General features: G+C 37.9%; 1 protein-coding gene across 5 annotated transcripts in view; it reads right to left on the bottom strand.

The window, feature by feature from the left end:
* LRBA (LPS responsive beige-like anchor protein) overlaps nucleotides 1–15,217 on the bottom strand; it is a 720,084-nt gene that overhangs the window by 12,789 nt on the left and 692,078 nt on the right. For all 5 annotated transcript variants that reach the window (XM_070474768.1, XM_070474770.1, XM_070474771.1 and 2 more), the window contains exon 54: nucleotides 554–655. In XM_070474768.1, the coding sequence (XP_070330869.1) occupies nucleotides 554–655 (102 nt within the window). The remainder of the gene's footprint in view (nucleotides 1–553; nucleotides 656–15,217) is intronic.

Raw genomic sequence — 15,217 nt, 5'->3', positions numbered from 1 at the left:
GAAAAGTTCCCTTTCTGGGCTGTCTGATACCACAGTCCCTAGTCATAGGTGAATACTGAGCCCCTGCAATGTGGCTAGTGCCAGCAGGGAATTGCACTGCAAATTTCATTTCAGTTAACGGGCACAGTCATGGGTCTGCCATATGTCTAACAGCCCCTGTGACAGACAGCACAGCTTCAGGAAAAAAGGCTCCAAGTTCATCTTCAGTGATCTGCTACTGCTTCTGCTGCTGCTAAGTCACATCAGTCGTGTCCGACTCTGTGTGACCCCATAGACGGCAGCCCACCAGGCTCCTGTCCCTGGGATTCTCCAGGCAAGAACACTGGACTGGGTTGCCATTTCCTTCTCCAGTGCATGAAAGTGAAAAGTGAAAGTGAAGTCACTCAGTCGTGTCCGACTCTTCGCGAACCCATGGACTGTAGCCTACCAGGCTCCTCCGTCCATGGGACTTCCCAGGCAAGAATACTGGAGTGGGGTGCCATTGCCTTCTCCAGATCTGCTACTAGAAGACACCAAACAACGCACTCATTTTTTGAAGGCCCCGCAGATTTACCTTTAGAGCCACTCAACACGAGGCCGAGCTCTGCGCAGACAGCAGCACAAGTGATCTCGTAGTCATGACCTGTCAGAATGGCCCGAGGAGTGGTGGTCTCACCTTTTGGGTGAAAAAAAGATAAAAAGAACAAATTAATTCGCGTTCACGTGAGGGATGACCTCCCTGTACTCAGAGTAGATCACCAATAATTTGCTCCTAATACCCATGACGCCTAAAGCTTTAACTTACAGCTTTGGAAAAAACATTTGTGTCAGTTGCTCACTCATGTCCAGCTCTTTTTCGACCCCATGGAATGTAGCCCACCAAGCTCCTCTGTCCATGAGGACTGTCCAGGCAAGAACGCTGGAGTGGGTTGCCATGCCCTCCTCCACGGGATCTTCCTGATCTAAGGATTTAATCCAGGTCTCCTGCGTTTGCAGGCAGGAGCCACCAGGGACTTTGACCCCAAATCCTATTTTGAGATGATGATCTGGACTCTATGCTACAGTTTGAGGAGCACAGGTTGCTAAATTTCTAAGCTTTACATGATGATCAAGCAATGACAGTTTAAAATGGAAAAAATAACAGAAAAATATGCATTATAACTGCCTCAGATACATTTGCAAATATAAATATGCATCTGATGAGATGATCTATGGATGAATAATAATAAAGTATGGAATGTGGTGGGTTCCTCTCCCCGCCCCCTCAGCCGGCCCTCCTTCTCCTGGGCCACTGAGACCCTTGTTTTGGTGAGGATAGTCTGAACTGCATTCATGGTGTCTCAAAGCAGTTCAGTTCAGTTCAGTTCAGTTGCTCAGTCGTGTCCAACTCTTTGCAACCCCATAAACTGCAGCACGCCAGGCTTCACTGTCCTTCATCATCTCAAACTCATGTCCACTGAGTCGGTGATGCCATCCAACCATCTCATCCTCTGTCGTCCCCTTCTCCTCCTGCCTTCAATCTTCCCCAGCATCAGGGTCTTTTCCAGTAAGCCAGTTCTTCCCATCAGGTGGCCAAAGGATTGGAGCTTCAGCTTCAGCAGTCCTTCCAATGAATATTCAGGATTGATTTCCTTTAGGATTGACTGGTTTTATCTCCTTGCAGTCCAAGAAGACTCAAGAGTCTTCTCCACTACCACAGTTCAAAAGCATCAATTCTTCGGTGCTCAGCTTTCATTATAGTCCAACTCTCACATCCATACATGACTATTGGAAAAACAATACCTTTGACTAGACAGACCTTTGTCAGCAAAGTAATGTCTCTGCTTTTTAGTATGCTGTCTAGGTTGGTCACAGCTTTTCTTCCAAGGAGCAAATGTCTTTTAATTTCATGGCTACAGTCACCAATTGCAGTGATTTTGGAGTCCAAGAAAATAAAGTCTTTAACTGTTTCCATTGTTTTCCCATCTATTTGTCATGAAGTGATGGGGCCAGATGCCATGATCTTACTTTGCTGAATGTTGAGTCTTAAGCCAACTTTTTCATCCTCCTCTTTCATTTATCTTCATCAAGAGGCTCTTTAGTTCTTCTTCGCTTTCTGCCATAAGGGTGGTGTCATCTGCGTATCTGAGATTATTGATTTTTCTCCCGGGAACCTTGATTCCAGCTTGTGCTTCATCCAGCCTGGCATTTCTCATGATGTACTCTGCATATAAGTTAAATAAGCAGGGTGACAATATACAGCCTTGATGTACTCCTTTCATAATTTGGAACCAGTCCCTTGTTCCATGTCTGGTTCTAACTGTTACTTCTTAACCTGCACACAGATTTCTCAGGAGACAGGTCAGGTGATCTGGTATTCCCATCTCTTGAAGAATTTTCCAGAGTTTGTTGTGATCACATAGTCAAAGGCTTTGGCATAGTCAATAAAGCAGAAGTAGATGTTTTTCTGGAACTCTCTTACTTTTTCAATGATCCAACAGATGTGGGTAATTTGATGTCTCTGGTTCCTCTGCCTTTTCTAAATCCAGCTTGAACATTTGAAGTTCCGGGTTCATGTATTGTTGAAGCCTAGCTTAGAGAATTTTGAGCATTACTCTGCTAGCATGTGAGATGAGTGTAATTGTGTGGTAGTTTGAGCATTCTTTGGCATTGCCTTTCTTTGGGATTGGAATGAAAACTGATCTTTTCTAGTCCTGTGGCCACTGCTGAGTTTTCCAAATTTGCTGGCATACTGAGTGCAGCACCTTCACAGCATCATCTTTGGGGATTTGAAACAGCTCAACTGAAATTCCATCACCTCCACTAGCTTTGTTTATAGTGATGCTTCCTAAGGCCCACTTGACTTTGCACTCCAGGATGTCTGGCTCTAGGTGAGTGATCACACCATTGTGTTATGACCAAATGCTGCTGGTCAAAAAATTAACTAGTGGTTTTTATGATGGTCAATGTGTTCTCTGAAATGTCATGCAAATTTAGGTACATGTCTGTGTTTTTGGGGGTGGGAAGAAGGAAAAGAGGTTTTCTTGACAGTACATTGACCCAAACCAGGAGAGTACCTCTCCTTTGAAGACAGTCTGGTCTCTGTGCTCTGGGCCCCTCTGCCCCAGGAACCTGCAGTTACTTCAATCTGTCTGGTCATCTCACATAATTAATACAGTGCATTTACTGACTGCATGATGCAAGGTTCGGTCCCCACCGTGTCCTTCCTGGGTTTTGGTTACTCTAGGTGCTTCTGAGTGAAAAAGTATCATGTCAAACTCTGCATCACACTGGCTGTGCTCCGTGCAGATGCAGGAACTGGCTTGCGTGCCGGGTGACTGGCCAAGGGAGCCCTCAAATGAAATCCTGAAATGTCAGGGGGTAAGTGCAACAGGGGCTTGGTTTCTTTGACTCAGTTTTAAAATTTTGGGGGGTGAGAATGGGCTTCCCAGGTGGTGCTACTGGTAAAGAGCCTGACTCCCAATGTAGGACATTTAAGAGACAGGGGTTTGATCCCTCAGTTGGGAATATCCCCTGGAGGAGGGGATGGCAACCCACTGCAGTATTCTTGCCTGGAGAATCCCATGGAAAGAGCAGCCTGGCGGGTCTGTAGGGACATGACTGAAGTGACTTGGGAAGAAAAACCCACCTGAATACAAAGTTAACTTCAGATTTTCCAAACCAGAAAGCATTTGTTACACAAGCAGCTATTTTTTTTCCCTTTAAAAGTATATAAATTCATTAAGAAAAGAAGCAAATAATGCAAACCTATCTGACCTACTTAACCTTCTGCTGGAGGTAAGTCTTGCCACTAAAAATAGAAATAATTTTTAAAAGTTACCAATACTTTAGCCCTGATTCATGGTTTCTTCCCCTTTCTCAAGATGCTCTATATTCCACAAAAATACCATATGATGTTATATTTTTGAAATTAATGTCTATCTATTGACAACTTTCTTAAAATCAAGAATTAAAGTCATTAAGATTTAAGGAATATATTTTCATTGTGATTGTTCCTTTTTGTTTTCATATGGTACCACTTTCTAGAATGCTGTCACTTAAGCATGCCAATGCTAACTTTTTTATTTGTTTGTTTTCTAGATCTAAGAGTATTTTCTCAGGGACATGGAGAGGAAATGAGAAGATTGCTTTCAATTAGATTTCTTTCTTTAATGTGAAAGAGTTGAAATACTGAGAATTTTCTAAGACTGTAAAGTTAGCGTTTAGGAAGCCTCATGATTTACCCCATAAAGTGAATTAAGATATAAGCATTCTTTTTTGTAAACTCATAATTAAGATTTTTGTAACTATGCTTTACTGACAAATACTAGTTTCTAATAATCCACACCACACCGATCATTTTTCCCTCCACACATAAACACACAGGCACATACTGTGTCATTTCAAAACCAAAAGACATTTTTCTTTTCCTTGGGCTTGATCTCTAAATAAGGCCTGTTCAATGCTAGGACTCTGGCTTCAAAGTTTGGCAAAATGTTTCCTAACCCAGGAAGTAGAATAGACAGCTCAGGAAATACAGGGGGGAGAAAGAGGAAAAGGAGAGAAAAAGAAAAAAAAAAAAACAACAAATTGAAAGCATAAGGATAAACTTATGATCATTGGGTTCCACTCAGGTAACTGATTTCACTAGATTTTTTCCAGTAAAAAAAAAAAAAAAAAAAAAGCCCCTGCTACTGAACTTTCCCCCACTTCAGGAAACGCACATTAACAACCTCTAAAAGTCCACATACAACAATATAAGAAGAGAGATCATTTCCTCTAAGAAAAGCTATTTCCAGTCTTGTTTAAAGACTAAACTTCGTATTACCCTTTACAGTACGGGGTGAAGATCAGGTATTCTTTACATTTTCTCATTAAAAAATATGCTCAAAATAAATACTTGGATTTTTATGTTTCTATAAACCAAATGTTTTACATATTACAATTTTACTGTAGCAAACAGAATTATACAATGTGAGATTAAGTCCAACAGGTCCAAACTGATAAATTCAACAGATATTTTGGGAACCCCTTGGAATGAAATTATGAAGGGTAGACATGATGATGGGGGAAGGGAAACACAGGGTTCATAGTGGCTCACAGAATCTATTTATTTCTCTGTGGTTACATTATCCTGCAATATAGCAATAACATTCACATATCGATAACAATACATATACATGTCTATATATATGTGTTTGGAAAGCCTAGAAAGGAAATCTGGGAACCATATAAGACTCTCACTGCAGCACTCAGCTAAATCTGCCCCTCCTGTCAACACACAGAGTTAATACCTAGAGGGGAATATCTGCTCAAATAAGACAACACTGGCCACATATTACCTTTTCAAACATTCCAAAGCTATGGCCATCTCTCATCAAAGTCTCTAAACTGAATATAGAGCAGGGGGAAAATGTCTTCTGAAAAACATCAGGTTAATTCTTTGATAAAAATTTGCAGTAGTTAGTGGATACAAAAAGTCTTCACTTTTGCTTTCTGAGATAGTAGGATCTACCAAAAGCTATAGATCATAAAGCAGAACAGATTCCCTCAAGAACCTTTTAAAGTCTTACTGCTTGAAAAATCGTCATGGCTTTCAATAAAGCTGAAGAGAAAAATTTATCTTGCCGCTAGTTTAAGGGGCTACACTTCAAACTCTTCTTAAAGAAAAATAAAAAGAGAAAGAGGATAGACTTCTTGGACTGCTTTGAAAAGCTTGAGCAATTACTTCAAAGGAAAGGGCGTCTTTGTCCAGAGAGCAGGTTTATGACTACTGATGCAAATCCTAACCAAAGGCTGAAAAGGACACTCAGTGCATCTTTATGGATGGCCTTAGAGGAAGATGAACAAGTCAAAGGAGATTAAAGACAGTCCAAATCCTGCCACAAACACCAGGACACATCAGTTTTTACAGATGTGCTTTTCTCAGTACATAACAGGGAATATCAGTTACTAACTTACAGACGCCATCATAACAACCCAAGTTTCATTTAAGCAGCACAAGATCTCCATAATACCCATTAAGCATTTATATTGGACCTGTGTTTTAAAATATTAGGTGGAATGTTTTACACCATTAGGCAGAATAACAAATGCTGCTATTAAATGTGTTTCTTTCGTGCTCTCATAACACTGAGTGTATTTCTTCATCAAATGGACTCTGAACCACTTAAAGTTAGACCTGAAAGAAGAGACGGAGGAAACAGTAATTTCTCTGGTATCCTGTTCATAAATATCCAATGAGAAAAATATTTCAAAAGATCTGTATCCATTAAGGCAAAGAGAATTAATAAGCCAGGTAAAAATAGCCCTGACACCTATTTCTGGCAAAATTTGACTTGCGTTTTTAAAAATGAATAAAGTTCTTGGTACTTTGGGCATCATCTCCTCAGTCTTAATGAAAATTAAATTATTTTTAAAAGGCACTGCAAAGTTCTCATTAGCAGTTTAAGTACGTTGTTACTGGCAGAGAGAATCCGCTTCATTCATTTACCATTTTCATACCATCTATCATGAAATGAGGAGCAGGTCAACATTTCCCTTAGTTTTAGTTTTATAGAAGTAAAATTAGCTCTTTCAATTAAAACTTAAGTTTAACTACTCCTTGGACAGACGTTAACATTTCCCATTTGTTTATTCATTCATTCCTTTAATTCCTTCACTTTAACATAACATTTACCAAGTATGTATTATGTGCTGTGGAAACAAGAAAGGCACGAAAATATGACCTTGTATTTGTAAATGATTTGATTTTAAATGGTCACTGGATAAGGTTTTGTTGACCCTACTATAAGCCTGCTAATTATGAATATCTATTATTGGAAAGATCAAAAAGCTGCACTGAAGTCCAAACTATTTACTATAACTTAACTTTTATACAAAATAAATATTTACCATCAACTAATAAGGTTTTTATATAAAAACAACCAATATGATTTGCCAGGTTAGCAAAATCTAATACCCATTTGACCTCTTAAGGGACATAAAACAAAATACAAAACCTGGCTTTAAAAAACAATACACTTCAATAGAGTATTCATTTTGAAAGAAAGTGTAAATTTGTTTAAGGACCTAAATATATAATTATTACATATACATATAGATTTAAGAAAATCTAAGTATTATTTATACTCACCATTTCCTAAAGCTGGATACTTCTGTTTTGCACATCTTTTATTCCATTTTAATTACATTTGATTACTATAAAGCATTCATCAACAAAAAAATTCATATGAAAACTGAAGACTAAGGTTTCTCATGTGGCTCACCATAATGGTAAATCAGGAGAGGAAATGGTTTTTGTGAAGCAGAAATGAGGTTAGTTGTTAAATGTTTCTTAAATCTTTCCATTAACTTTCTAATTTTTCAACTACAATGATAACACTACATTTTAATTATACAAAGAAATTATTTAAGACTTGGTCTATATATACCATCTCTACCAACCTTTCCTTCTCTTTTCATTTCATTAAGGATTTTTTCCATTGTGAAAACATGTTGATTTTCTTGAACATATACATTACAGAAAACAAGTTATGGCTGCATTTAGAATATGACAACCAACAATAAAATTTGGTAGCTTCCTCTTGTAAATGTTATTAGAATTATTAATGTAAGACAGTATAATGTTGGTTTAAAACTCAATAATACTAAGTTCTTGATTTATAACCTTTCTCCTTTCTACGATATATACTATATATATATATATATATATATATGTTTATATGAACTTATATAAACAAAAGTTGATGACAACAGAATCATCTTCTAAGACTACATTAAAAAGTGCACTTGTGTAAGTATATACCTACAATTGTATATACATAAAGTATATTCCTAACGTGTAATTGTATTTAAAAATTTACAAAATCTTATCATGGCATACTTTCGTAAGAACTCAATACTAACTAGAGCTTGCTAGAGGTAATAAAATTATCTTCTGCAAATACTAAGAGTGCTTTAGTGACAAAGTTGCATCAAATTTTCCACAGTTGATGATCCAATGAAATGAAATTTAAAATGCTATCCAGTTTAGTGGGTAAGAATGGTGCCTCTGGCCTAGAGTGCCTAGGTTTGAATCCAGGCTCTAGTTTGCTAGCTATGCTTCCCTTCCCTTGGGTTTTGAAGTTCATAGGTCTTACTAGAACTATGAAAACTATGAGCAGTTAAATTCATGTCCACTGAGTCGGCAATGCTATCCAACCATCTAATCCTCTGTTGTTCCCTTCTCCTCCTGCCCTCAACCTTTCCCAGCATCAGGGTCTTTTCTAAGGAGTCAGTTCTTTGCATCAGGTGGCCAAAGTATTGGAGCTTCAACTTCAGCATCAGTCCTTCCAATGAATATTCAGGGTTGATTTCCTTTTGGATTGACTAGTTTGATCTCTTTGCTGTCCAAGGGACTCTCAAGAGTCTTCTCTAGCACCCCAATTCGAAAGCATCAGTTCTTCAGTGCTCAGCCTTCTTCATGGTCCAACTCTCACATCTGTACATGACTACTGGAAAAACCACAGCTTTGACCTTTGTTGTCAAAGTGATGTCTCTGCTTTTTAATACGTTGTCTAGGCATAGAAAAAAGTCTGGAATGATAACTAGTAAATGTAAACAATCTCCTCCTGCCCTCAATCTAGTAAGTTCTCACAGTTCTAGAAAGATCTAGAAAGTAGAGGCATACTGATATTCTCTCTGTGCCTCATCTATAAAACAAGGATAATAACAGGACTGGGCTGCCCAGGTGGCTCCGTGGTAAAGAATACGCCTGCCAATGAAGGAGATGCAAGAGACGTGGATTCGATCCCTGAGTTGGGAAGATCCTCTGGAGAAGGAATCCCCACTCCGGTGTTCTTACCTGGAGAATCTCATGGACAGAGGAGCCTGGTGGGCTACAGACTGTGAGGTTGCAAAGAGTCCAACACGACTGCACACACACAGACAAAACACCAGGACTACCATGAGGATTGATGAGCTACTGTGTAACGTTCTGAAGCTGTGCCTCGCATGTAGGGAGCACTCAATAAACGCCAGCTAGCAGCGGAATGATGCATATTTTCACCCTCTGTTGCACACATTTTTTTGTAGCCGAAGTATATCTGATCCTGTGACACATAAATATCAATTCAAAATAGTTCTTATTACTATTTTTCCTGCCAGGGAGGAGAATATACCTTCATTTCCAGAAAGTAGACTATGATTTCTCCCATTCCTCTTTTTCTTAGATTTTCCAACCTTCTCTGACAATCCATTTAATTCTGATATAGCCAGAGCACGGAGCTGAGAGCAGGAAGGGAAGGTACATTACAATAACTAGGTATTTTCCTACCTAATAAAATATATTTATTGTCTCTGATTATCAAAATAATATATGCTCATTATAAAGCATTCATATAATTTAGTAAATTATGAAGAAGAAAATTAAAAATGCCTCTAAGTTCCACTACCTAAGATGACCATTGCTTACATTTACCAGTTATTATTTCAAATATTTTTCTAACCTAGACAGCATATTAAAAAGCAGAGACATCACTTTGACAACAAAGGTCCATACAGTCAAGGCTATGGTTTTTTCAGTGGGCATGTATGGATGTGAGAGTTGGACCATAAAGAAGACTGACTGCCGAAGAATTGATGCTTTTGAACTGTGGTGCTGGAGAAGACTCTTGAGAGACCCTTGGACAGCAAAGGGATCAAACCAGTCCATCCTGAAGGAGATCAGTCCTGAATATTCATTGCAAGGACTGATGCTGAAGCTGACGCTCCAATACTCTGGTCACTTGATGCGAAGGGCCGACTCAATGGAAAAGATCCCGATGCTGGGAAAGGTTGAGGGCAGGAGGAGAAGTGGGCGACAGAGGATGAGATGGTTGGATGACATCGCTGACTCAATGGATATGAGTTTGATCAGACTCTGGGAGATAGTGAAGGACAGGGAAGCCTGGCATGCTGCAGTCCACGGCATCGTGAAGAGTTACATGCAGCAGTACACAGTATACAAAGCATACACTTACCGACACAGATACTTAAAATATATCTTCTTATACCCGTGGTTTGGTGGTCTCTCACACTTACCAATTCAGAGAGTGTATCCTTTCATGTCAATATCACAATTCATAATACATTAATGGCCATACAGTCTTCCATCGTGTGGACATATCAAACTTTACTTATGTACTTCTTTTATCCTAGTTTTTTGAGACTTTTCACTTGCTAATTCCCCACAGACAGGCTTATCTTTGGCTCTAATTCTTTGATAGCTTCTGTAGTTACACATGTGTGTCTGGAAACATCAACATTATAAAACTCTGCCTCCAAAAAGAATGTTGATACTTAGAAAAGTTGTTGAAATCTTATCCATATTTGTTGATGTTTAATATTATGATTCTTATAAATACGAAAATGAAAAAGGATAACTACTTTTATCTATCGATCCTAAATATCCAAGTCACATAAAATTTTTTGTAATTTATCCTCCTTAACATTTTTAATATTTGTTAAAGATACATAACTAAGGCATTAGTGAAAAGTATAGAGGATTTTCACATCTTTAGCAATTTGAAACACCTGGATTTGACACCAAAAGCAAAGACAACAAAAGCAAAAAATAAACAAGTGAGATTACATCAAGCTAAAAACCTTTGGACAGCAAAGGAAACCATCAACCAAATGAAAAGGCAACAGATTGAATGGGGGAAAATATTTACAGATCATAATACCTGAAAAAGGGTTAATATCCAAAACATGTAAAGAATTCACATAACCCAATATCCAGAGAACAATCTAACTTAAAAACGGACAGAGGATCTGAATAGATATTTTCTTTTTTTTACAAAGAATACATACAGATGGCTAAGAAGTACAGAAAAAGGTAACCCAACACCACTTATCACCAGGGAAATGCAAACCACAATGAGATACCCTCACATCTGCTAGACTAGCTTTATGAAAAGGACAAGAAATAACAAGTTTTGAAAAGAAAGTGAAGCAAGGGGAATCCTGGTGCACCGCTGGTAGGAATGTAAATTGGTGCAAACACTATAGAACACAGTATGCAGGTTCCTCAAAAAGTTAAAACTATAACTACCATGTGATCCAGCAAGTTCACTTCTAGGTGTAAATGAAAACTAATTCGAGAAGATATTTGCACCCCATGTTTACTGCAACATTATTCACAATGGCCAAGACATGGAAACAGCCTAAGCAACCACTGGTGGATGAATGGATAGACGAAATGCTACACACACACACACGCTGGAACATCAGTCATAAAAAATAAGTAAAGCCTGCCACTTGTGGCAATATGGATAGACTGTAAGGGCATTGTGATAAGTAAAGTAAGTCAGACAAAGACAAATATTTTATGATCTCATTCATGTGTAGAATTAAAAAAAACAAAAACAAAAACACTAACTTCAAAGATACAGAGAATAGACTGCCAGAGGTGGTTGCCAAAGGTGGAGAGTGGGCAAAATGGGCAACAGTGGTCTAAAGGTACAAACTCACTTATAAAGTGAGTACGTCTTGGGAATTTAACGTGGAGTATGGTGACTATAGTCAATAATCATGCTCAGTCACTCAGTTGTGTCCAACTCTTTTTGACCCGAGGGACTGTAGCCTGCTAGGCTCCTGTGTCTGTGGGACTTTTCAAGCAAGAATTCTAGAATAGATGGCCATTTCCTCCTACAGGGGATCGTCCCAACCCAGGGATGGAACTCACGTCTCCTCTGACTCCTGCATTGGCAGGCGCCTTCTTTCCACCGAGCCACCTGGGAAGCTTATCTAATAATGCTGTATCATAGATTTGAAAGCTGCTGAGAGTAGATCTTAAAAGTTCTCATGTCGGAAAAAAAACCAGTGTGACTGTGTGGTAATGGATGTTATTTAGACACTGTGGTGATCCTTTGCAATTATACACATGCCAAATCATGATGTTGTACATCTGAAACCCATATAATGTTAGATGCCAACTATAACTCAATTAAAAAAAAAAAGAAACTTCCTGACCCTGCTCACCCTAAAGAAATATAAAGCATTCTCTCAGCTGTAGAAAGTTATAAGCTGTGAGAATAAAAGCTAAAAAGCTCAAGAGTCATGAAGACCTGAGCCATGAGAGGCAGAAAGAATTCTAAGGATTTTTTCCCTGTCTAATTTGCTCTGTGACTCAGGGAGCTCAAACCAGGGTTCTGTAACAATCCAGAGGGAGTGGGAAGGGGTGGGCGGTAGAAGCGAGGTTCAAGACGGAGGGGACATATATATATCTATGGCTGATTCATGTTGATGTATGGCAGGAACTAATATCATATTGTAAAGCAATTATCCTTCAATTAAAAATAAATAAATTTAATAATAAATAAAAGCAACAAAACAAAAACCAAATCCAAAATACAAAGTTTGACCAAACCCATTTGAATGTGAAAAAAATTACTTTTAAAAACAGGGCAACTGCAAGAGAAATCATCAGGGACATATACTACCTAATTTCATATAAAAATGGGTCTCTGTTCATGAATTCCCAGGACTGTCTGAAGCACAATGTAAGGTACTTATGTACAAAGATGTCATATAACTTCTCTAAAGAAAACTCTTTGAAAGTCAATCTAATATGTTGTTCCAGGAGGTCTTCATTAACCATATCCTTAATAGTTTTACAATAATATACATCCCCCGTACAACATTCTAAAAGCAGAAGACTCCTGATTTTAGGCTTAAAAAAGGAAGAGAGGGGAGGAAGTAGCTTGAAATTTCAGAGTACATTCAGCCTCAGTTAAATGAAAGAAGACACATTTACAGTTTTCTTTGAGAGCCTACACTTCATTGACTATAGAGAATTTGTAGCTTCTAACTAATGGTAATTCCCGCCATTGTTTGAAATTAAATTTCCTATCTGAGCATAAAGTATTAGACAATTTTCTTTGGTGTCGCACTATTAAAGTGTTCATATGAAGATACCCAGTCCCAATTTGAGGGCATAAATCATCTGTTCTTCTGTTTTCATATTTATATGGCAAGAACCTATGGGTTGAATGGTATAGTCATTTTTTTCTGCAACTAAACAAGGTAAATAAATGTGATATATTGGCACATCACCCCACCACTCTGCATATGGTGCACATTAAGCTGTATTCATTTGCCATATGAATATAATTCCTTTTACCACATCTACTATTAGTTACAAGCAGTAAATACAGAGTTGTTTTGCTGGAATGGGAGGGCCTGCATTACATCATGGGGCACCAAACATCCTGGCCCTTCTGGAGAATTTCATAGACATAGTTTTAATGTCACCTGAACTTGAACACTGCCAACATATTGCTCCAAACCACGTTTGATGAATTCTTCAAGGAAAAATGGAAAATACAGGGCAATCTTAGTGTTAGTGCAATAGCGCAAACCACAAGGAATGTTCTTGATGAGATATGTATGGAAGAAGCCATGTTCTAATCAAAGAATCAGGTTGAGTCATATCCCAGATATTAAAAAAAAGCCATTTCAAACTCTGCTTTCATAGTAGTGGTGAACAAAAGGAAACTACAGTGAAAATATCATCCAGCTTGGAGGAGACGGTTTCCTCCAACTGCAGCTTACTGAAGACCTGTGATTAATAAGACAAGAGTCCTTCTCATCACAGACTGTCAGGCTTTGCTTCATTAGGTATGTATCGTGCTTATTTTTTCCTTAAACAAAATATTGATGAAAACAGTCCAAATCCAGGTTAGTGCAGGGCGAAAGAAGAAAGAATGTTATTTCTTTTACAAACTCATACAGTTCAACCCAGATGTACATATCTTGACATTTGTGAACCATAAACACTACACCAGTACACCTGTTTTAACAGGCACTGGTTTTCAGCGCTAGCAAGTCCCCCAATGTGCCCAGCAGATGGCGCTCTAGGACACCGACTTCTTGTGTCACATCCACCTATACTCTGGCAAGACAAAGAATAAGGATTTATCGGTAGCTTCGGTAAAGCATAGTAGGCTTTATTATAAAAAGAACATAATTCCTAAATATGTGTGCAAAAATATACATATGCATAAGCACATGCACACAGAGACAACCAGTAAATAAGTCACACCTGGACATATTGTGATACCACTTTTCTTAAAGACTTGATGAGTAGTCTACGTATAACAGTGGTATTTATGGTTACATGGCAAGATCATTCTAAATTCATTAAAAAAAAAATTTAGAATGCCTTAAAGTTAGAATTCATTTTTAATTATAGCAGGGATGTCTCATTAGGGTGATACTAGTAAAATTAACAACAGTAGGATTTACGGTAATGACTTAAGTGATTGATGAGAGTGGAACAAAATGAAGTTTTAGACAGAGAAAAGCAGGGCAGCCACAGCATACAGTACTTTAAAAAACAGCTCTGTGGTCTGTTAGCGCTAGCCTTATGCTTAATAAAACCTTCTTTCTAATTAATGGTGCTGAAATATTCTTAACAGAATCTTGTTATGAAAAAAACTTTGTTTTTTCCCCAGCAGACGCCATTCCTATAAAGGAGAAAGCTGATATAGATTAGCATGTCTGATTGCAAAGAAGAAAAAAATGCCACCCTTCAATCAAATCAAAAACAGAATGTGAGAATGGAAAACTACTTTACTGAAATACTATGCACACCGTCTATGCAACACCTCATAGTCAGAGACTGCTTGTTTCTAAAGCTATTCAACGGTGACTTAAAAAAAAAATTACTCAGATACCTAAAAATGCTTAATAAGCACTCATGTTTAGATGCTTAATGAGGATATGATTTTAAGTTTATGATCTAATACAATACAAAAACAGTGAATAACTCTTCTGTGAATTTTCATTTTGATCACAAGATCATTTTAAAGTTTAAAGTATTTAAATGTCAATTGAATGCATCAGGGCACGTTTGCTTCAAAATTTGGAAATGTACAGTCTGGATAGCATTATTGTGAAGGAAAAATGAGTATTCCAGGAAAGCATTTTGGTGGACAAAATCCAGTTTTAAACACAAAGGGTACGAGGGCAGAGAGAGATATGCTTTCATGCAGAAAACGTCTTTCTTTGAAATGTTCTTGGTTAATTTTATTTAAAAAATCCACAACTAAATGGAATCCTATCTTAATTTTTCTTCTCATTAAGAAAACTGCATTCCACAGGAGATAACTATCACAAGACAATAGAGTCAAAAATGAAAAACTAAAAAAAAAAAAAAAAAGAAAAACTATCTGTCATACAGGAAAACAAGGCTTTTGCTGTATAACCTAGTCAGATTTCATGAAACATGTGCATC

Source organism: Odocoileus virginianus, chromosome 12, assembly GCF_023699985.2.
Source record: "Odocoileus virginianus isolate 20LAN1187 ecotype Illinois chromosome 12, Ovbor_1.2, whole genome shotgun sequence".
NCBI classification, from domain to species: domain Eukaryota; kingdom Metazoa; phylum Chordata; class Mammalia; order Artiodactyla; family Cervidae; genus Odocoileus; species Odocoileus virginianus.
The sequence above is the reverse complement of the archived record's forward strand: the minus strand, read 5'-3'. Positions and strand labels throughout refer to the sequence as shown.